This window comes from Triplophysa dalaica, chromosome 18, assembly GCF_015846415.1.
Source record: "Triplophysa dalaica isolate WHDGS20190420 chromosome 18, ASM1584641v1, whole genome shotgun sequence".
Lineage (NCBI taxonomy): Eukaryota > Metazoa > Chordata > Actinopteri > Cypriniformes > Nemacheilidae > Triplophysa > Triplophysa dalaica.
In genome coordinates, this window is record NC_079559.1 from 16,337,760 (window position 1) to 16,361,092 (window position 23,333).

At 41.6% G+C, this 23,333-nt stretch overlaps 1 protein-coding gene across 2 annotated transcripts; it reads right to left on the minus strand.

Annotated features, from left to right (window-relative positions):
• Positions 1 to 8: 8 nt before the first annotated feature.
• adamts13 (ADAM metallopeptidase with thrombospondin type 1 motif, 13) lies at positions 9 to 23,210 on the minus strand. 2 transcript variants are annotated; one of them, XM_056730017.1, is made up of 31 exons: positions 23,036 to 23,210; positions 22,620 to 22,686; positions 22,229 to 22,497; positions 21,608 to 21,770; positions 20,874 to 21,007; positions 20,651 to 20,734; positions 20,429 to 20,553; positions 19,483 to 19,629; positions 19,269 to 19,403; positions 19,024 to 19,174; positions 18,838 to 18,942; positions 18,336 to 18,487; positions 18,200 to 18,263; positions 17,579 to 17,702; positions 17,246 to 17,394; positions 15,564 to 15,684; positions 15,362 to 15,442; positions 15,093 to 15,274; positions 14,876 to 15,020; positions 14,260 to 14,389; positions 13,269 to 13,448; positions 12,984 to 13,179; positions 12,791 to 12,899; positions 12,587 to 12,716; positions 12,307 to 12,486; positions 11,803 to 12,007; positions 11,228 to 11,588; positions 10,836 to 10,982; positions 10,588 to 10,764; positions 10,223 to 10,404; positions 9 to 311 (listed from the first exon to the last, which is right to left on the minus strand). In XM_056730017.1, exons 1-31 carry the CDS (start codon positions 23,114 to 23,116, stop codon positions 138 to 140), a joined length of 4,650 nt encoding a protein of 1,549 aa, XP_056585995.1. In that variant the 5' UTR covers positions 23,117 to 23,210; the 3' UTR covers positions 9 to 137. The 2 variants fall into 2 exon arrangements, with proteins under 2 accessions (XP_056585995.1, XP_056585994.1); XM_056730016.1 differs by having other exon boundaries at positions 12,307 to 12,489.
• Between the last annotated feature and the right edge of the window lie 123 nt (positions 23,211 to 23,333).

Sequence of the window (23,333 nt, forward strand, 5' to 3'; positions counted from 1 at the left end):
CAAAACCAGACAGAATACTTCAGATTATATATGTTTGATGTAGTTAATAAACCATATTGTCTGGAATGATTCTTTTTACTATTGACTAAATTATGACACTTCAAACATCTTTAATGGTCTACAAATGAGAACCGAAGCTACACCAGTTCCTTTTCAGATGTGCTAATATGTGAATACGCTGCTCTGAATGTTCCCTTGGTTTGCTGATATTCCCCGTGAAATTCAACTTCAGCTCGGCTTCCTGAGGAGCTCCACAGAAAGAGCTGATTCCCTCTGAAAACCGTCGTCTTTAATGCATCCACATCCCGAATCTGGTCAGGGGAAGGAAAACAGGCTTGCATCATAAATTCCCAGAGCATCAGAGATAACAATATAGTACATTTACATTTAGTCATTTGGCAGACGCTTTTATCCAAAGCGATTTACACAGGGACTTATTACACTTACTACAGGGACAATCCCCCTGGAGCAGCATGGAGTAAAGTGTCTTGCTGAAGGACCAGCAACGATCTGGGATCGAACCAGCAACCTTTGATTTACCAGTTCTGCATTATTCTTAATTTATGAAGTATAGTAGATAACATATCCGCTGTTACTGCAAATCTACGTTCAGGTTAGTGATGGACTAAAATCCTGTATAAGATGGAGCATTGGGGCACGCCAGCCGAGATTTTAGAGCTACGGCTAACAACTTGGCATTAGTTTATGTGTACTTAGACCGAAGGGGCTCATATTACCGTTTAGAACAACACATACAGTATGTTGTTGTTGACCAATCTAAATAGGGTAAGTCTCAAACCTCTGGTTATTGGAATATTATTCTGTACATAGAAAACTATGGCATGATTATACAAAGCTACTATCAGAGGAAGTAAGATTCTTGTATTTATCTCTATGGAGTGGTCATGACCTCCCGTTAGAAATAATCTTTACTTTAATTAAGTTTTTATAGTCTAAGGAGACTAGATAAAATAATGCTCTCTGTATATTACTAGTCATAGAACCTATGGCAGTGACCAAGACTGACGAGTTTGTGACCGTGAGATCCACGTGTTACGGCCAGCGTGAGACGAAGCGACACTGAGAATCGGATGAATGAATGTAATTTAGAATAAGGCAGAAGAATCAGACATTGACCAAAATTGCAAATATCATCCAACAAGGTTTTCCTTTTTATCTTTTGGAGTCAGATAAGTTACGCAATGTTAAAATAACAACCCAGAGCACTGGAAAGATAGAAAGAGCCCATGCCTTCGCCATGCAACTTGGAGTCCGCCATTGGGCCAGTGGGTGGTTCTTCTTCTCTCACATTTTTCACCACCATACAATCAGTGGCGGAGCAAGAGGGGTGTCCTGGGTGGCACTGGACCCCTCAGACATTTGATTGGCCACCCCAAGTGCCACCTCACATTTTATTGGGCAGTTTAATGATGATTGACATCTCATTTCACCACTTGGTGAAAAAGCGTCCTTCCCGCGCGCAGCTTTCAAATTAATCAAGAACAAAAGTGATGCGAGTAACAGAAGAATAATGAAATTTCGCATATAAGGTTAGTTTTAAGACTAGGCTTCGGGATTTTGTTTGCGGAAATCATTTTGAAAGTTAAGTCGCTGTATGAGTAAACACGAATGTTGGCGCTTTGACGGGTTATCAGATAAGAGAGATCGGTTCCCGATTTAGCCTAAACAATAAACATTATGTTTAACGTTACATTTGTGCTAGTTATATACACATAAACAGTGCAGTGCCAATACATTACACTATTTGCCTGTTTACTTAATGTAGGCTAACGTCAGCTACAGCCACCACCAGTGTTTTAATGTTAAGCTAACTTTGAAATTCTTAAGCTATTTATCTGGTCGTGATACTCAAAAGATTACCTAAATTGCAAATAGCCTGTTTACATATCATAAAGGGCTAATAAAATACAGCTAAGTTACTCCATAGTTCTGCCAGCCATGTAACGATTTGTGTGTTACGAGATACAGACTCTGACAATTCATGGTATGTGAATATTTTTTTAAGCCAAATCACGTTACAAACACCAGGTTAAGTAAATTATTATTTCTCTTTTGATACCAGGTTAGGGTTACACCTAGAGATGCGCGGATAAGCTAAAATGTCACCCGAATCCGCTGCTTCAAATAAATTATCCACCCGCCCGCATGTATAATTTTCTCTGATATAGATATCCGCACCCGACCCGGATACGATCGTCACTTTAATTACTCAGTAAATTTTATAGCACTGTCTTTGTCCGTAAATGCTTAAATCTAATCTTTCGATTTATCACACACATGATGTACCATATAAGAGATACCAGTCTTATTGCTTTCATATACATACATTGCCTCACAGTCGTTGAATATTAAATACCCAGCACTTGATTCATCCTTGTTAAAACCACTTCACGAGTTCACCTACACATATAACAGTGATGTTGATAGGGATAATGATAGAGCTTGGTTATGAAGGTTATGCGTATTTGGCGTGCTGTCCGGGAAGCGGGCTCAGAGCTCGCCAGATCTATCCGAGCCCGAAACACTCTACCTTGGTACGAGTGAGTGCGCCGAGCTCGGAACCGGTCTGAGCCCAGAGCACACCCCCCGGGGTTCCTGCGGGATATTTAGCTTTGGAGAGGAGTAGGGGTGGAGGAGGGATGCTTAATCTTAGGAGATCGAGCAGGTAAGATGGTTTCCCTATTTATTAGCGAGCTTGCTAGGGCTAAATGTGTACAGCTGTGATTGCTGATTATAGACCAGCCGGCTGATTATATGCTCCGGCTCCTCCCGAACTTTGTTAATTAAACATCATTTCACGAGTTCACCTACACATATAACAGTGATGTTGATAGGGATAATGATAGAGCTTGGTTATGAAGGTTATGCGTATTTGGCGTGCTGTCCGGGAAGCGGGCTCAGAGCTCGCCAGATCTATCCGAGCCCGAAACACTCTACCTTGGTACGAGTGAGTGCGCCGAGCTCGGAACCGGTCTGAGCCCAGAGCACACCCCCATAAAGCGGGAGTGGGACTGCCGCCGGAGTACGCATACCCCCCAAAGCGATGCTGAGCGCTGCGGAGGCGTGGCCTGCGTTCGGGTTGAGACGAGAGGATGTGGGCTCCTTAGGAGATGTGGTTCGTTATGAGACAAGAAGGGGTAGGGGTTCCTCCGAGGATGGTTGAGACTGAGAAGGTGAAAGGTGTCTGCTGCAGTGATGAGAAGTTTGAATCCACGAGTGGCTGGTAGTAGTGCGTAGGGAGAGTTCCTAATATGGATTTTTCGGGAACCGTCCAAAATGAACATGTCTTTGTGTGTGTCCCTGTTGTTGAGACTTATACTGGAAAGAGGCGACTGAAGGAGGGAGCCGGCTGTAGTGGAGCGCCTGATGGAGGCTCCTGCTGGGGTGATCATGCTGTAATGCTTGCTTCCGTGGAAAGTCGTAGGTGGCAGGAAACGAAGCACTGGCCTCTGCGGAGGCGATCGCTGCGGCAACGCTGGCTTCGCCGCCTTAGATGGAAGCGCTGGCCTCTGCGGAGGCGATCGCTGCGGCGACGCTGGCTTCTGCGAATTAGATGGAAGCGCTGGCCTCTGCGGAGGCGATCGCTGCGGCGACGCTGGCTTCTGCGCATTAGATGGAAGCGCTGGCCTCTGTGGAGGCGATCGCTGCGGCGACGCTGGCTTCTGCGCATTAGATGGAAGCGCTGGCCTCTGTGGAGGCGATCGCTGCGGCGACGCTGGCTTCTGCGCATTAGATGGAAGCGCTGGCCTCTGTGGAGGCGATCGCTGCGGCGACGCTGGCTTCTGCGCATTAGATGGAAGCGCTGGCCTCTGTGGAGGCGATCGCTGCGGCGACGCTGGCTTCTGCGCATTAGATGGAAGCGCTGGCCTCTGTGGAGGCGATCGCAGCGGCGACGCTGGCTTCTGCACATTAGATGGAAGTGCTGGCCTCTGTGGAGGCGGTCACTGCGGTGATGCTGGCTTCTGCGCCCTAGGTGGGAGCACGGGCCTTTGCGGAGGCGATCGCTGCTGCGATGCTGGCTTCGGTGCTTGTGGTAGGTGCATGGGCGTCTGAGGAGCCAATCCCTTCTGCAACGCTGGTTTCTGCGCCTTACATGGAACCATGGGCGTCTGTGGAGCCGATCCCTGCTGCAACGCTGGCTTTGGCGCTTGTGACAGAAGTGCTGCGGATGATTCCTAGTTGCAGCACTTGGTTCCATGCCTGAAGTGGAAATGCTGGCCTTGGCTGAGGCTGTTGTGACGCTGACTTCTTTGCTTGGAATGGGAGTGCTGGTCTCTGCCAGGGTAGTCGCTGCTGCGATGTTGGCTCCTGCTGTTAAATCTACTGCTGCAGAGCCTGAGACTTGGGCACTGGCCCCTGAGCCGGTTGAAGCAGTGGTGAGATCTCCTGTTAGAGAGATTTAGGCTGGCATGGAGGATGTTCGCGTATGGATTCTCTAGATGATTTTGGAAATGAGCGTTCGATGGGCTTCCCTGATGATAGAGCGATCTGACCTGATGTAGCTCTTGAAAGCTTCCGATGTCCAGCGCCCTAGTGCTTGGATTTGAGACTGCGAGAGGCCTTTTTGGGCTGCTGTGGTTGCTGCGCCTATGCGGAAGGAGTGGCCGGAAAAGTGGTCTGCGGGGATACCGGATAGGAGCAGGACAGCTTTTAGGTGCTTTTGGAACCAGAAGCGTGTAGCTGGGCGGTTAGACTCGTTGACGAATAGAGGATCCGTTGTGGTTTTGGTCTGGGATTTCCTGAAGTGGAGGTAGGCTAAGAGGGTCTGGTAAGGTTGAATTGGTGAGTGGAGATTGAATATATAGATGAAATGTCCTCTCCTGGTTTGGTCCGTCTTGCTCTGTTTAATGGAGAATGATATCCTCTCTGAATCGACTACTGACAGGTCGGATACCGTTGGATGGGTTAGGGGGTTGAAAGTGGATGTTGTGGAAATTTCTGAACATCTTAGAAATCCGAAGAATGCTAGGATAAACATGGTGTCGAGTGTGCGATCGACGTGTTTGGAGTGGTATCCTTTACGGAGGGTGGAAATGCATCTGGTCAGTATATCCAGGGTTATGGGTTGCCTTGCATCCTGGCGAGCAGGCTGGGTAAGTTGAATGCCTTTGATAAGCATAGATGTTTGGGAGCTGGCTATGGGTGCAGATGGTGAATTGAATACGAGTTTGTGGAAGAACTGGACTCCACTCATGTAGCCTTTAATTGAGCTGGCCTGGAGGTTTTTGAAGAGTTTAGGAAGGAGATGAAGGAGGTGATGGTGAGGACAGAAAATCGGGAAAGGGAAGGTTGAACGCCAGGTGAAAAGACTTGAAGCTTTTCCATGCAGTGAGATAAGATTGGAGGGTCCTGAGGGAGACGGCTTGGATGATGGAGTTTAGAGAAGCATCGAGGAGAGTTTTTAGGGGGTGGTTAACCGGAATATCAGCTCTGAATAGGGAGGTACCGGTGTTGGCAAAGGGTCTGCTTCGGGTGCCAGCCGCCTGAACTTCTGCCAAGATCTGATGTTGTCTGGGACTGGGGGCGGTTCAAACGCTGGTGCGTTGATTGGCACTGGCATTGCTGTCGCCGTGGCCAATGTGAAGCTTGATCTCCTCTGTGGGAGAGAGAAAAGGGAGGGGATTGCAGCCGCCTGAGCGGCTAGCGGAGCAATGCTCGCGCTAGCGGCGGCTTCTAAGGGGGCGGTGATATGGCTGAGGACCGGCACCTGCATCGCTAGCTGAGGCAGCCTCGCGCTAGTGGTCGATGGAGGAGCCGTGGGTCAAGAGCCAGGGGCAGGGAATGGGTGGGAAAGCACCGGAGCTCCGGGTGCTTGTGAGCTTATGTCTCCTGGGTAACTAGCATTGCCGGCTGCTGGCGGGGCATTATTGGGAGACTTGTGCTGGAATGCGGAGTGAAGGACGTCCCGCCTAGGGGTTCCATAGCATCCGGGGAATCTGTGGTGCTACCCACGCTTGCCGATGGCCTGCTACTGCAACCTGACGATCGTGGCTCTTTCTTGTGAGGGAATGTCGACATGTGCGGCCGGAATCTGATGCAGAAGTCTGTGGACTTGTTTGCTTCTGACCAGGGACTCCCCGAGAGCCCATATGGCTGGCAGGCATGTGATGATGTTGAGTTACGCATGGCGAGGTTTGTGAACGTATAATGCCTCTGAAACCTCTGCTTGCAGATGGAGTTAATCCGGAGTGTGCAAGATGCTTAGCTGTGGAGGGTGAGCGTTTTACGGACACCCCAATAAATTGCTGTTTTAACTTCAAATTGCTGTGCACACTGTATGGGTTGAACACAATTAATTATTTCGGAGTCAACATAGCAGCTGGGGTTTTATTCCAAGATGCGGTTGTGTTCATGTAGAGAGACGAGGGAGATCTTACGGTGAAGCAACTAGTAAATATGCTTAGGCCTGCTGCTGTCTGTCTAACTTAAAGTAACAGCGGCAAGCATTGACCTTGTTCGAGCATCTACGATTTAAAACGTGATAACTGTATGGACGCATAAACAGACTGCTGGTGTACAGTTAACGAGGTTTAGTACACATTACAAAGCCTTGTTGTCTGCCCAACGGATACAGAAAATAAGTCATTAAGAACATATTTATTTTGTATTTGGCTGTATTGCTTTAAAACAAAGCTCTATACAACCACTGAGAGAGTATGAAGCGGAACTAAAGTGCATGGCTAGTCCGATATTACGCGGTGACGTCACTGATGTGCAATTTAGCACTTGACGTCATCTGGCGACATTTAGCTATTTTTCGGGCAGGCTTAGTTACTATCAAATGAAAGGAATTGGCAACACTGGTTCACTGGACAGCACGGGCACAGAGTTCATACATAAAACATTGTCCCTGTAAAATAAACAACCAAGTGAGTGTGCTCGTGCCGGCCAGCGATATACCATTCTCGAGCGCAGCAGAGGCAACGCCATAACGGTGGATGAAACTAAATGTATTTTCGAGTAAAAAGATTGTACTCACCCAGCTTCTTGCGTTTCGGCTGTTCAAAACCAAGTAAACTCGGTTTATAAATACATTGTGATTTATCACAATTTAATTTGGGGTTAATCCGAGTGACTGCATGGAACAAGAATTAATTATTTCCCCGAAGTTGATTGTTTCTCTTCTTCGAAAAAAAAAAAAATGTACGCCCGTTGAAACGACATCGTATTGGCGTATCCTATTGATCGGTTCAAAATGCGGCGACCATGCGAGCCTTAATAGCAAATGCTTAGTGGTAGCCAACAGCCTGCGTCTGAAACACTGCCGTCCCTTTAGCAGTGAGCTCTCGCTAGCAGCACTGGCGTTTACAACGAGCCGGCGTTTATCATCGAGCTGGCGTTGTGTTGCGAGCTAGCATGCCGGCAGCACTTGCATAAGGGAACGAAAGAGGTGACGAGCGCTACTTATTGCAGCGGGAATACGTTATCACGTCCCGAAGCTGCGGGGAAGAAGTATTTGAAATGTTGCTTTACGGATCGGGCCTGTCGCGTGGCTGGTCGGCGTTTAAAGATCCGTAAGGTCCCTTAAATACATGACGTCCTTCCTGTCGTGATGAACCCATTAAGAGTTTGGTTTTCATTGTAAATGTTTGTCGAAAAGCGGAAATAAATGTATAATGTAAACAAGCTGCTGTTTTGCGTGTGCGTCGATGGGCATTGCAGTTGCGAGACGTTCGAGACATGATTATTAGCCTACTCATAGAGAATCCTCGGACATGGCTTCGAAAGAAGCGTATCGATGCTTAATCTTAGGAGATCGAGCAGGTAAGATGGTTTCCCTATTTATTAGCGAGCTTGCTAGGGCTAAATGTGTACAGCTGTGATTGCTGATTATAGACCAGCCGGCTGATTATATGCTCCGGCTCCTCCCGAACTTTGTTAATTAAACATCATTTCGCGAAAACGCTCCCACAGGGTACTTTTCTTTCTTTCCGTCCTCTACCGCCGCCACGGGCGCATTTCTTTTAAATTACTGCAAATTAGCGGCTGATTAAAAATGAGTTTAAAACATATTCGTATTTTTTGAGAAATTTTGTTAATATTGTATGTGATATCATACACCCTTGACCCACCCGCAATTTATCAGAATGTATTTTTTTATTACCCTACCCCAGGATCATCCGCAGCGCCCGCGGATTTAACCGCCATCCTCGCATCACTACTACGGAGCCCGGGAGAGGACAGGCGCGGTTCACTTAGTTTTGTCGTGGCCACGAGATATTAACTCGTGGGAACGTGATAATATGATGAGACCACGACATATTATCTCGAGGGAACGTGATATTATGTTGTCGCCACGACATCAGCTTGTTGAGGTAACGATATCCGTTTCTCGTGCCCACGACTTCTTATGTTGAGGGAACGACATCCTTATCTTGTGGCCGCGACTTAGTATGTTGAGGGAACGACATCCTTATCTTGTGGTCACGACTTAAATGCGTGCGCGTCTAAGCACCTGGGACTATCAGAAATAGATAGGACTATCATCATATTTACTTTTAATTAAGATATATCGCTGAACTTATTAAAAACACACACATTCGTTTCCTTTTAGTCGTTTTAATTTTTTCCTGTGATAAATGAACAGGTTTAATTGCGATATGGCTGGGATGTCAGAAGCATATTTTTTACAATATTCCCCTTGATATTGTTATTTTAATTATTATTATTATTTGGTCTTAGTTGTTCTACAATTAACAATACATTTATAAATGAAAAGTATTGCATTTAACATTTAAAAAGCAACAACATATACTACATAATAATAACCCAACAATAAATCGTATTTGGGCCTATATTTGGCAATAAGGAAAGTGGCTATTGAGCCACCTAAACCACCGCAAGAGAATTTCATTCAACATGACAGCCCTAATCGTTCATCAAAAAAAGCACGTAATACAGTACATTACACGTTACGTATATTTGCGGGAACGTTACGATATGTGTGTGAACGCGCGCACACATTCCAGAAAATCACTGGCAGTCTGAACCAAAATCGAACGATCTTGCAACACATTTGCGTGATAATTTTACACTCCTAGGCAAGTCCTGGGACACATTATGCATGAATTATCCGAGATCTCTTTATGAAATCGGCTCATAACTTGCTTTTCGGACAAGATGCGGCCGGAATGCTCCAGAAGCGCAGTACTTCTAAAGCAATATGGGCCAGTATGAATTTAAAGACAGAGAAGACTGGTACGCTGATTGTGGAATTAAATTATATAGACAGACTGTCTCACATATTGATTTCATTTCAATCGCGTCAGTAGGTTTATTTCACTATTTAATCCGAGATGAAGCAAATAGGCCAGAAACACTTGTGACGGAACTTCTCGCATTATTAAAAAGATTTAAATTGTGCGCAATCCCGCGCCGAAATTGGAGCCTTGAAATCATTATAAAATGTAAAAACGAATCATTCTTAATAATTACAATATCAAGGGGAATAATGTAAAAATATGCTTTTGACATGTTCGTGCAGCCCAGACATATCGCAATTAAACCTATTCATTTATCACAGGAAAAAATAAAAACTACTAAAAGGAAACGAATGTGTGTGTTTTAATAAGTTCAGCGATATATCTTAATTAAAAATAAATATGATGATAGTCCTATCTATTTCTGATTGTTCCAGGTGCTTAGACGCGCACGCATTTAAGTCTTGACCACAAGATAAGGATGTCGTTCCCTCAACATACTAAGTCGCGGCCACAAGATAAGGATGTCGTTCCCTCAACATAAGAAGTCGTGGGCACGAGATACGGATGTCGTTCCCACATTATAGGATCTTGAGGGAACGACTTCACATCGCGTGGCCACAACATAAGGATGTCGTTATCACAACAAGCTGATGTTGTGGCGACAACATAATATCACGTTCCCACGAGTTAATATCTCGTGGCCACGACAAAACTAAGTGAACCGCGCATGTCCTCTCCCGGGCCCCCTTACTATTACACACTGACTTTCTATCATGGTCTATGCACCCACTGAAGTTGCCTTGGCCACCCCCAGGAACACCCCATGTGAAAAACTCTAGCTCCGCCACTGCTTACAATGTTGTTGCAGGTCACATGTTGGCAGCTTAACCAATAGGATTACGCAGACGTATAAAATATTTAGCCTAAAAAAAACAATTGCCATACAATTTCTGGTCTGTTTTTTTTTATTTATTTGTCAGTCAAATGTAAGGACTCACCAGTATGTATGTGGAGTTTGTGTCTGTCTTGTTGAATACAGAAAGTGCTCTGATTTGAATCCTCATAGCAGGAGGAGCATCAATAAAAACACGGCAGCTCTGAGTGTTGAGAAGGGAGGCGGCTGAACTCTTGATCGGATTCTCAATGACTCCAGATGGGGAGAACAGCTGAACGTCACACTCTGCTTGGCAACATGCAAATCTTTATTCTTTCAAATAATAGTTGTATGCTTTTTCTCTGCCATTGAATGTACTTTCAAAGAAGCCAGAACCAGAACCAGTTTCATTGAAATTTTGCAGAAAATCTGCATCATCAAATATAATTTGAGTGTATGTCTCTTTAAGAACAAATGGCATCCACTCACCCCCATGTTGGCTTTTTTTGTTCTTTACGCTCTGATAAAATAGTAGCACTCCATTGCCAGGGGTCAGACGGCTTTGACGAACCAACAGAACATTGGATCGTGACCTCACTGTTTTACCATGAATCCTCTCACAGAGACGCATCAGTATGAGTCGGTCGTACAGGGCGAGATTGTCCTCTAGAATGAACACAATATATCTTACTCCATAAAATTCCCAAGTCTGAAGATAAATTGAGGTTGGTACTTACTGTGCTGGCAGTTAAGAATGCTGGAAACTATTTTAACTTGAATGACCTCATCGAGAGGCCGACCAATAGCAAATATGCACCTCCTTTGAGTGACGTTGCGTAGGTCAATAGTTCCTGAATCTTGAAGGAGGAGACGACCACAGAGGCCTGATCAAGAAAAGGGACGTTTATGCAACATAAATGCACATAAATTGTACATTTGAACTTCATTGTCATTTTTACTTTGTAGACCTGCCCACCCCCCAGTTCCACATTAAAGCATATTAAACATCAAATCATTTATGATTGGTTGTCATTGTGTGTCACTGTTTCCAATGGGAAGATACACAATTAAAGCCACAAAAAATTACAATATGTCCCTTTTAAACATGGCTATACAAGGGACACCTAACTGGTCTGTGGTGGTTCTGTCGGTGTGATCATCGTGCTTCTCATAACTGGCACTGTAGATACAATTCTTGAGAAACTTTTCTTTGTATTGGTTATCTGAAAAGAAGCGGGTGTGGTTTTGGCAGGTACACCAGGGGCTTTCCGTGCCCTCTCTTCCCCCTGTGTCTCTGATTGCTCACTGTGGGCGCTTTTAGGCTCTGGTGTGGGACTCTGTGCTAGGGAACAGTCGGGGCTGTAACAGGCCTGGATGGTAATGGGTTTCGGCAAGTGGAGACAAAGAAAGGGACTGACGGGAAGAGTGCTGGACGGGCTCATGCAGGACACTGTCCGAGATTGGATTCCATAACCACATGACACCGAACACTGTATTAGGGAAAACATGACATTGTGTATAGAATTATATATTATTCATTTTAATAGGGTAACTATATTGTAAACATTGTGATTTAAAGTGACAGTTCATCCAAGGGGATGAGTAAATAATGTCAGATGTTTAAATTTAAATATGTTTAAATATTTTTTTTGTGTATCATAGTGGTATGTTACAATGCATCTATGTATTTGCACATTACTGTACCTCGCTCCAGTCATTGACGTCCCACTGGAAATAACAGGCCTGTGTGTAACAAGGGGCCGTGACCGGAGGCTTCTTTGCGGACTCGCACATGTTCTCCTCCATGACCCTCTGTAAACCTCCCACATACTGAGCGCAAAGCACCCTCCTCACCACCACACCCATCCCGCAAGACACAGAACACTCGCCTTGCTCTCCAACCTGCCACCTAAAGACAAATGCCAAGAATTAACATTATATTATAAGACCTCAACCCATTTCTGGTCCTCGTCCCCCCCAAAAGAAGGTATTTTGAGAAATGTCTCAGTGGTTTTGTGTCCATATACTGGAAGTCATGGTTACCAGCATACTTAAAAATGTCATCGTTTGTGTTCTGAAGAGAAAAGAATCCCTTTAAGAGATAAATATTCTATTGAGAACAATAGTTTCACTATGCTTCTACTGTAAATCTATTCATATGTTCAATAGAATTTGTGCATGTAAAAGTCATACGTGAAAGTCATTTACCTAGCAGGACAGGCTTCAGTATTACATTCCACTAACTCTGAAGGTCTGGGTACAGCTTGACAGGCGGATTTCCCGACCATCACTTGCCTGTTTCCATCTCCTTCCTGAAAACAGTACAATATTCTTTTCGCCACTCCGCCGCCACAAGACACACTGCATACTCCCTGTATGTAGCCCCAACTACTGTACACATAGACAACATGCGTATGCGCTCGTAGTGTGTACATTTATACTGTTTTTACATCTAAAAACAATAAAATGGAATATAGTCAATGCTTACGTCACGGGACACTGTGATTGACTGCAGGGCTGGTTGTGAGGCTCTGGTTTGTTGCTACGATCACAAAGGAATTCTGGGACATTTAGATGTGACTGGTGATCCACGCAAGAAAACCAAACCTCTTGAGATCCTGCGCAGATATAGAACGTGTGACTTTGTGTGCGATAATAGTTCAGATATTCATTTCCATATTAGCACATTTACCATTCCCACAGGTCTTAGAGCACTGGCCAATCACAGGGCTCCAAACATAAACGGGAACCATTCTGGACCGGGGCATAACACCAAGGGTATCTGCGTGGGTCATCTGGACCTAGATAGGATATGTCATGATCACATGATCACATTACATGTATTCTTGCAAACCAGTGGGAATACTAAATGTATTTTGTCATACGTCTCTCTCTGTATCCCATCCAACTGGACACACGTCTACCACACAAGGAATGTGTTCTGGAGGTTTGGGTTCATAGCACAGGCTCTGATCAACCTCAGAATCAAACCCGAGGTGAGAGCGGACGCACAACACCGTTCTCCTGGACTTTCCAGGTCCACACACAGCTGAGCATTCACCTGGCTCTTCCACCTCCCACCTATAACACACATATACACCAGGACAAATATACATGGGCATATAATAAAAAAATATATAAAATCTAAAAGTTATGCTTTTGAACTTCACCTGGCAGGACAGAGTAGGAGGTTACAGGTCTCAGTACTTGGGGGTTTGGGGTCATGTGTGCACTCTGACTCGGGCAATTGCACATTAACTGTACCTTGCCTCTGAAAACAGGTCACGGAGCGCCCTCGCTCTCCCACGCCACAGGGGGCGCTGCAGGGTCCAAACTCACCCAACTCCCATCTACAATAAACAACAACAAATGAAGCAGTCCTTGTTCAATTTAACATGGCAGACCGGTACAGCACCTATAGTCTAGTTTGTTCTTCTACTTCTAAAACAGTCTGATGTTGTATCTTAATATCTGTCTTGACACAAACAAGAAGGAGAAGAAAATGAAGAACTTCTGTTTTTTCCATTGCGCTGGAATTTAACAACAGTGAAAAAATCTGACAGAACACTTACTTAACCATTTATCCTAGCACCTATGCTAAGACACACACAAAAAACATTCACACTTACCTTCATAATCAAACAGGTACTGTTCAACGAAGAGTTATATCCTTTATCTAACTTTGATCTTCTTTTGTCTGCAAGATGTTGTACATCATCTAGCCGTATTTGTGGGAGCTGTGCAAGGGACTTGGTAAACTCCATTCTGAGGGGTGCTAGCGGACTTTACGATACACTGCTTCGCAGCAGAATGGAAGATGCGTGACGTTATGTGAAAAGGGCCTCATTTACCTTGTTTTTTGATCAACCTCTTTATCTTACTTGGTAAATTCTTTTTACACAAGTTTAAATTTCAAGGTGACTTCTTTGTATAACCTGGCATTGTATTTGTTGCAATAAAAAAAATTAGTGAATTCAATCGTTAAAGTACCAAATGAAGACAAACTGTTTATGTGGGCAAAGATGTTTTTCTACTGATCAGATTATTTAATCGCATTATTTAGGATCCAATCTAGTCAAAATGTTATTTAGAGCCCAGTCGGATTGATTATCATCGATTATTATGATCAATTGCATAATCTTTTTTGGTTCTTAGATGTACCTGGATGGACAGTCTGGCAGGAAGCAGGGCTGCAGCGAATCTGGTGATCGAGAGGATGAACTACACAACTCATCTTCTAGACGGTCAAGTGTGTTCATATCCACACACATTTGACAGATTTTCTGGATTCCTGTAAGAGAAAGAACAAATAAAATACTACCAGTCAAAAGAAAAGAAACTGTGTCGGACAGTTTGTGTGTGTTCTGCTGTTCGCTGTCTTTTGCAAAACAAAGTTTTGAAAAAACTTTTTTCATGTTGTTCCATGAAGTTAAAACTTATCAGTTCACCCCAAAATTAAAATTCTTTCTTCATTTACTCACCATGGAGTTGTTCTAAATCTGCATATACATTTCTTTGTTCCGATGAACACTAAGAAAGATATTTGGAAGAATGATTGTAACCAAACAGTTCTTCAAAAAAAAACAAGAACTGTTTGGTTACAAGCATTCTTCAGAATATCTTTCTCTGTGTTCATCAGAAAAATTTATACCGATTTGGAACAACTCGAGCACGATGAATGGATGAATGGATGAATGGAATTCTTTTGGATGAAACTGCTTTTACAAGTAACAATAACAAATGAAACAAAGTATTTTTGTTACTGGTCATGTAATACCTGTGCCACAGGTAACCGAGCAGGGAGAAATGACAGTGGACCATCTGCCCTTTGCAGCCACAGGAAGAGTATAAGAGGAGTAGTACTGATACGAGATGTTCGGACTGGTGAGGTCTCCATATTCTCTCCCATATTTACAATACACCTAAACCGTACAAATAAACTCTCAATATTTTCCTAAATGGTAAAATAAGTCATTTCATAGTCAGTCCTGCACCTGTATGAGGATTTTGTCTGTGGCCGGTCCAGAGATGATCAGCTCTTCAGAATGAGGTAGATGGTCAGGTGTCAGGTATAAGTGATAACGTATGGGGCTCTTCTCCAGAGGTGAAGGGTACGTGATGTTCATCGCTGGACTTTCATCTCCTGAGACCACATACTTACCGTTTAACAGTACCGCTGGAAGTAAAGAAAATATGGACATTTCTTTAATATTGTCTTTGAACTATATCCACAACACACATGTTTCTGTACTCTGAGACTCACCAAGATGTGTAAAAACGGAATTCTTGTTAATCACATGAACTTGAGAGGCATTCATTGGAAGGGAGAGGAATGTTATGTACTCTTGAAACGAAAATGTTAAAAGAATGTTATAACTCAATGATGGTTATTATGTTAATATCATACCACAAAAAGATAAAAACTTGTCTGAGTGTGACTCTGAGGCAACCGGGTGAAGCCTTACCTCTGGCCTCTCCACCTGAATAGGTGCCTGAGATGATTTGACAGGTGGAGCCGTTGCCTCCACAGACCCCACATCCATCCTCCACCTTCCCGGAATGCATTACTCCATCACAGCCAAACAGCTATGGAGCATTGCAAACAAACAGAATTAGAATACAACTTATTTGCTTCAAGTCAACTTTATTTAAATAGCGCTTCTACAATTTTCTTCATTACAGATCAGCTGTACATTAGACATATTGTCTTTATATAAAACAATTAAAGTTATACCTGTAAAAACAACAAAAAGTTGAAAATACAGAAGACGGACATCCTCGCATACAAATGCAATACACATACACAATATGCACAAGCACTAACACACATAGACATACACACACGGATGCGCAGACACACGGACGCGCACGCACGCACACACACAGACAAGCACGCGCAGACAAAAAAAAACACACACACACCCAGATGGAGAACCCAGGACCAACGAGGGGATTACAGTTCCCCTCTGGGAAAAGTAGCTTCCTCTGCACAAGCTTGACAGTGCCTGCACAACATGGCTATATTAAAAAAATAAACTAACAAATACGGTAAATTATAGATTTAAAATGACCAGATTTAAGATTATAGATTTAAGATTATGCAGGTAAAATACTTTCATAGGAAATGATTTAACCTGAAATTTAATGTTTCAGACAGAGATGGCGATATAGAGTTGAAAGCTTTTTTAAAATTCTGTCATCATTTACTCACCTCGAGTTGTTCCAAATCTGTAAAAATGTCTTTGTTCTGCTGAACACAGACAAAGATATTCGGATGAATGCTTGTAAACAAACAGTTCTTGGCCACCATTGACAACCATAGAAGAGAAAATGACAATGGTAGTCAAAGAACTGTTTGCATTCCTAAATTCTTCAAAATATTGTCTTTTGTGTTCAACAGAAAAAAGAAATTATAAAGCATTTTTTCGTACTATTGTCTTCAATGGTGGCCAAGATCTAAACTTAAAATGTAATTAAATAGATTTATTAAATCTTTTACAGGTAATACCTATAAAAATTGACAAACCAACAACATCTAGTTCTCACAATTTTTTTTTGAATGAGTCATATGACACAGACAAAACGAATATTATCGATTGTTTTGGACGTGATGCAATGTGTTTACACAATTTAAGGTTAAAAAATGCTGTATTTTCCACATACCGTACATGTTTCTATCTCCTCTTTGTCCCGCCTCTTTGAAACACGCAGATTTTTAACAAAGCTCATCGCTCTGAAAAGCGAGGTGTGCTATGATCTGCCAGTTAACCAGTGCGTATTGATTGGTCGAATACTGCAAGCGTGTGACGGAAATGTAATGCTTCTTACCATATTCGAAACATCAGGTTCCAAAGCAATTGTACTGAGAGGTATGCCCACCTTACTTGCGTAAACATTTGGGCCGTCTAAGTCAACTCATACCACAAACTGACGTAGATTTGTGGGGGTGTGGTTAAAGAGGCGTTTTAGGCAGATCTGGGTCAGCATTCGCTTTTAGATAGAATGCATCTCTTGTTCAGACACTTTAATTTTTGCAATTTTACTTGTCAAATACATGCAAAGGGCAACTTATAACACACCAAAGACACAGAAAAACATGTGTTCACGCCATATGACCCCTTCAAAACAAATGCAATAGTGGGGTTACCTGGCACTTTCCAACCAGACATGCAGAAACAGAACCAGGCAGTGTAGATTTATTGGATTCACATCGAGTCCCATCGATGAACTGAGATCCACGACTCACCATGAAGTCCTGGTCCCGTGAGCGACACATCAGTTTACACTGAGAGTCACCTGAAACAAAGAAACAAGAGAACAAGAGCAGGCAGACACAATTCACTTGTGTATTAGATGAATATATTATGTATAATGAAAGCGGATCTACAGAGACATGATATCGAGCTACCACCCCAGTACTACCCCAATAGACCAGATCCATACACTAAATTAAAGCAAATGTGCTCATGGTAACATGCACCTGAGCTGTAGCCTACAGTGGGGATCCAGGTGTAGACTGTGGAGTCTACAGACACTGAGAGAGGCTGCTGGTCTGTAGCTGAGCACTGCTGCGCCATGAACTCCAGCTGTGTCGTCTCACATGGCTTCAACAAACAATAACACTAATGTCACTTGATTTTTATGATGAACCAAATTTGTTGAGGTTTTCCTGAAGTATCAAGCGACAACAGGTCACAAGACGAAATTTCACAACAAAATTTTAATTCTGTCATCATTTAGACACCCTCTTGTCATTTCCAACCTGTATGACTTTCTTTCTTCTACAAAACACAAAAGAAGATATTTTGAAGAATGTTTGTGAACAAAAACAGTCGGTCCCCATTCACTTCTGTTGTAAAGACACCAAACCAAAGCACGTCAATGGGGACTGAGGGTTTTCTGTTACATTCTTCATAATATCTTTTGTTTCTTCAGAAGAAAGAAAGCCATAGTTTTATTGCAAGTAACATTGTTTTACCCTGCCAACTTATAAGCAAATCATTAAAAAAGAAAGAGAAACAGCAGACAAAACTACAGCCACATCACAATGTATAGATGCTGCAATCTTTAATTTGCTTAAGATGAGGTTGAGTAACTCTACCTGTCGATTGCAAAGTTCAGCTTCTGTGTCAGGACCCTTACAGACTGTACCACCAAAGGCTGGTCTGAAATACAAAAAAATAAAATAACAAACACAAGTAAACAAATACAGCACCTTTCACCTATATCTCACCCACCTGGGGTTGTTACACTGTCTCTTGCGGTGAGTGACGCCTCCTCCACATGTTCTTGAACATGGAGAGAAGTCAGACCAGGAAGACCAAGAACCATGAACCATCATGGAGGTGTCCAAGGTTGAAGGAGACACACATCGACCCTTGAAACACCACTGAGCAACATGGAATTAAGAGCAATTTTGGCTCGGATTCCTAAGGATTTCTTATGTGACATTATTTAAATAGAAAACAATTACACTACAATGCGATTGTATTTGTTAACATTAGTAATAGTTTAAAGTATTAGGTAACATAAACTATGCTAATGCTAATGCATTAACTAGCAACCTACAACTTTATTGTAAAGTGTTACCGAAAACAAAAAACCTAAACTAAATACAAACTACATACAATAAAATCTCACATCAACAAATATGGAACCACATACTGTATGTCCATAATGAAGCTTATACATAAAAAAATGTGTTATACAATTAAAAAAATGTTTATAGTAGTTTATCACCTGATTGACTCCACATTCTGTTCCATCCAAAAGAGGAACGAGCAGGCGGGTACAAGAACTGCGTTCGTGGGGGTTGATGTGACAGGACAAAACACGGCAGGTTACCTTGCCCAAGTAAAACATTATAAAAATGGCTAATTCAACCATTAAAGCTAATCATTTCTTATCATTCTCATTTTTAATCACCATATCATCATGAACAAAAGAGCAAGCAGTAGCTGAACTGCCAAATGCAATACGGCACTGATCGTCCACTCCGTAAAACAGACCAGGTCTCCAATCCTGAACCGTGCCTCCCAGCACCGGGACATCTTTCACACAGTCTGCTTTACCTGCACTACACACATTCACACATACAGATATGTTATCCACTATGATAGATGAGAATAGATGAACACATTCGTGAGATTCATGCTTTCAGTGAGTAACACCTGAAGAAGCTGTGGAGCTTATCTCTGCTGCACTGAGACCAGGTGAGATCTACACTGTTATAACCTCCATCAGATGCCATCATAAACCCACTAGAGCTGCATGTGTTGTCTCGTCCATCGTGATTTATGCCAAAACTGGAAAAAAAGTGAGAAATAATTTGTTCATCGTGTTTTAATGGTTACCTGTTTGAAACGAATTCGCCTTTAAACATACCTGTGGCCGATCTCATGTGCAATGGTAATGCCAAGATCAAAGCCTGTATCCTCTGTAATCACACAATTCCATTGGGTGGAACAGACTCCGCCCAGCTGAGTTACACCTCTCACAAGCTTATTTCCATTAGGTAACACAAGATCGAACCTGGATGATGTCAAAACAATTTAGTCAAAACTAAACTAAATGTCACACATAATTGCTAAACCAAAAATTAATGAAAAGCTAAATAAAATGAGAAAACAAAGTTATTGAGCAAAACTTAAATTAAATAGAACAAAAATAAATACACAGAATTAATAGCTTTACTTGCATTAGTACAAAATACTTTTACTAGAAATATCTTGATCAAAATGTTTACTATAGTAAAATCTCTAGTTTTACTGTAAATTAAATCTATACAATTTTACTGCATAATATTTATTTATTTAGTTTTGTTAGGGATCTTTTTCCCAGCGTTTTCATTTTTTGCGAACCTTTATCTTGTTTTGCAATACTTTATTGTTTATACAAATAAATACAGTATGACATCATTTTATTTCAATAATTAGCACTTTAACATATTTGCAAGACCTCTAACAGCTAGCCAGTTATTACATAATTTGACAACATAATTCATTATTGATTAAAATCCACAGCTTTTAAAAGCACTTTTCAGGAATAGAGTATTCTTTAGTGTCCCATTAGCTTAAGCAAAAAACTAACGTTTTTTTCAAAGAAAAATGATGTACGTTTTCTAAACCAACAGTTAATGTGTAGGTTTTTTGTTTAATACAAGAATATAATAATATAATACAAACAAGAGTTGTTGTACACATCCCAAATGTTTAGTTTGACCCGTCTGAGTATTACTTTTCAAAATAGCATTTTTTTTATTTGTGAAAAGTGCCATATACATTTAAATAGCATTTGAGCTAAAATTGCTACATACGCTTTCAGACCGCACCTGGTAATATACAACAGCAGATCTGCATGAAGAGGATCAGTGTCAGCTTCAGGATTGACCTTCTGACCCCACTCGCACACACTTTTCAGAGAAGCGGTGATGTTTTCAGAGATCTGGATCTCTGACTGTAGATTTAAACAGGTCTGAGACTCTTCAAACAGTCTGTGTGTATTGGTATAGTGGTTGTGATGTACAGCAGATAGTTAATCAGTGCTTTCCTACCTCTGGCTCTGTAAGAATAATCATACGGACCAGATGAAGTCTAATGTTGGCACCGAGTGTGACATCTCTCAAGAGCTCAGAGGCCTGTGAGTTCGAAAAGTATTTTTATACAATAAGCCTATGGGCATTGTTATGTATGCCAAACAAGGTATATATTACAGCTTTACCTACATTGTAGAATATCTTGTCTGTCAAGGTCGAATGGTTATTAAAACACACTTACAATGTTGAGGTTGGTGAGGATGTATCTCTCAGTATCTTGCCTATGTACATTATAGACATCTTGACCCACCACCACTGCTAGTTCTAGATGTGTGACCTCTGACACCAGAGCTGTTCTCCGTAACCTGAACTGACCTAAAATTAAAAAGAACTATGGAATTAATTAATTTTCACAGAATTGTTCTATAATTTATTTACAGTTTTCCTATGTATAATCTAAAAAAAATTTTTTATGGATTTGTTTAAAATAATACGGTCAAAAAATATAATAAAAATTAAAAGAAACACATGTAATTCTACAGGGAAAAACTATTCTTTTTAAGTTTATTCTGACGCCCCAGCTATTAGAAAATATTTCTAGATTTTTACAAGATTTTTTTGTTACAGTTTATTTTTGAAAATACGATCAAAAACATAAAATTACAGAAAAGACCCCAAAAAACTGGGGAAACATGTACATTTCTTTACAGGAAAATGCATTTTTTACGGTTTATGTCTGGCACCCCAGCAGCCAGAAAGTTTCAGTTTTTTACAGCATTTTTCTATTTATATATTGTATAGGTGAATCATGTGCAGTAAGCATTACACTTTGTAAATTATATTTTATTTTAACACACATCTTATATATAATTGGTGTACAGTAGCACATTTGTGTGCTTGTTTATACATAGCCCATGTCTCTCTCTTGTGTGTCCTTTGTACACTGTTTATATGACTAATGCAAAAGTCACTTACTCTTGGGCTGTTTTAGACGTGTCCTCACAGGTACAGTATGGGTTAGCATTAGGTGAGGTACACCGGAAGGTAAATCCACAGTATAGTCCTTCAGGGTGTCTATGTGTTTTTGAAGCATTGGGCGAATGTACAGCCTATTCTCCCCTGACTGTATCAGACCTTGCTAGGAAAATAAACAGTCAATGATGAGACATGCAGGCTACAAGAGTAAAGACCCCAACCACATGAATAAAGGGGCCACATCCTCCAGTACTAATCTATTCAACACAAGGGCCACATATGAATCAAACAGAGCTTTTTTGTCACCCAAACAAAATGCCCCATACTCCAAAACGGGACAATTAAAGGGATGGTTCACCAAAACCAAAAATTCTCATGTCATTCCAAACCTCTATGACTTTTTATATTTTGAAGAGTGTTGCTAACCAAACAACAATCGACCCCAAAACCATGGAGACTTTCTCGAAATATCTTCTTCTGTGTTCCACAGAAGAAAGAGATTTACAGGTTTTGAACAACAGTAGGGGTGAATAAATGAGAGTTAATCCCCACAATTGCACAAAGAGTAACATGTCTGCAAATATATGGTATGGCACATATAGAATAGAATGCGGTTATTACCAGTTTCCCCTGGCAGACTGGGAGCAGAGTTCTTGTGTTTGGTGGTCTCAGTAACTTCAGCTGTTCACAACACATATCGTCCCTCTTCTTCACCACACTGACCGTTGAGTTAATGACCATCTCCAGAGTTGAGGGACAGGACACTGGTGGTTCGCTTCTGTGTTGTCCCAGCTCAAAACTCTCTTCCTGGGCATCAAAAGAGCATCTCCACAGCCCCCTGATGGATTCATTCCTACAGCATTTCACCCACACCAGCTCAAACTGAGGCACTGAACAAAACATGCTGCCAGTGTCATCATGCAGTCATCTTATTGGCTCGTGTATGAACCTAATGACTCTTTATTCGTGACCACTATTTAATATTACTCAATATCTTTTAAATCAGACTTACCCGATTTAGAGGAAATAGTATCAAAATAATAAAATAAATCTTGTGGTTTCAATGACTGTAAGAAATCCTTGAGAAGTGAAACAAAATATAGCTTTTATTGCAGATTATTAACATTTTAGCTAAATTTTGTAGAAATCATAGATATTTCACAGAGAAAATATAAATGTTTCATCACAACTGGTAAGGTTTACTTGTCTGCATTTTATAGCCTTTATTACTTTATCAATGTATTTATGAATTATATTAAAACGTTTTAAACTGGTAAAGTTTTAAAACTGTATATATATCTCATTAAAATATATTTTACTATTACATTATTACTATTATTACTAAAGAATAAATAATAATCATTATACATTTGAAACTTGTTAAAATAATATGTTATAAATGTATGATAATAAAATACCAGCTCATACCTTTTGCAAAGTTGATTGAGAAATAAGAGCTGTTGTTCCTGACAATCCTGAAACTAGAAATATCCATAAAAGTGTTCCCATGTTTGAGCACAAGATGAATAAAATAAAGGTAAGGACTGACAAATCTGACTTTGACAAACCTTTGAATTTGGTTGTAGTTGCCCTGTTTGTAGACCAATGTCTCTGCGTTTAGAAAGATCAAACACAAAAGTTATTGATCAGCACGCATGGTCAAATATTTGTTGACACACCATGATCTGTGTAGAAGGTAACAAGTGTGGTTGGTTTCTTTGTCAAT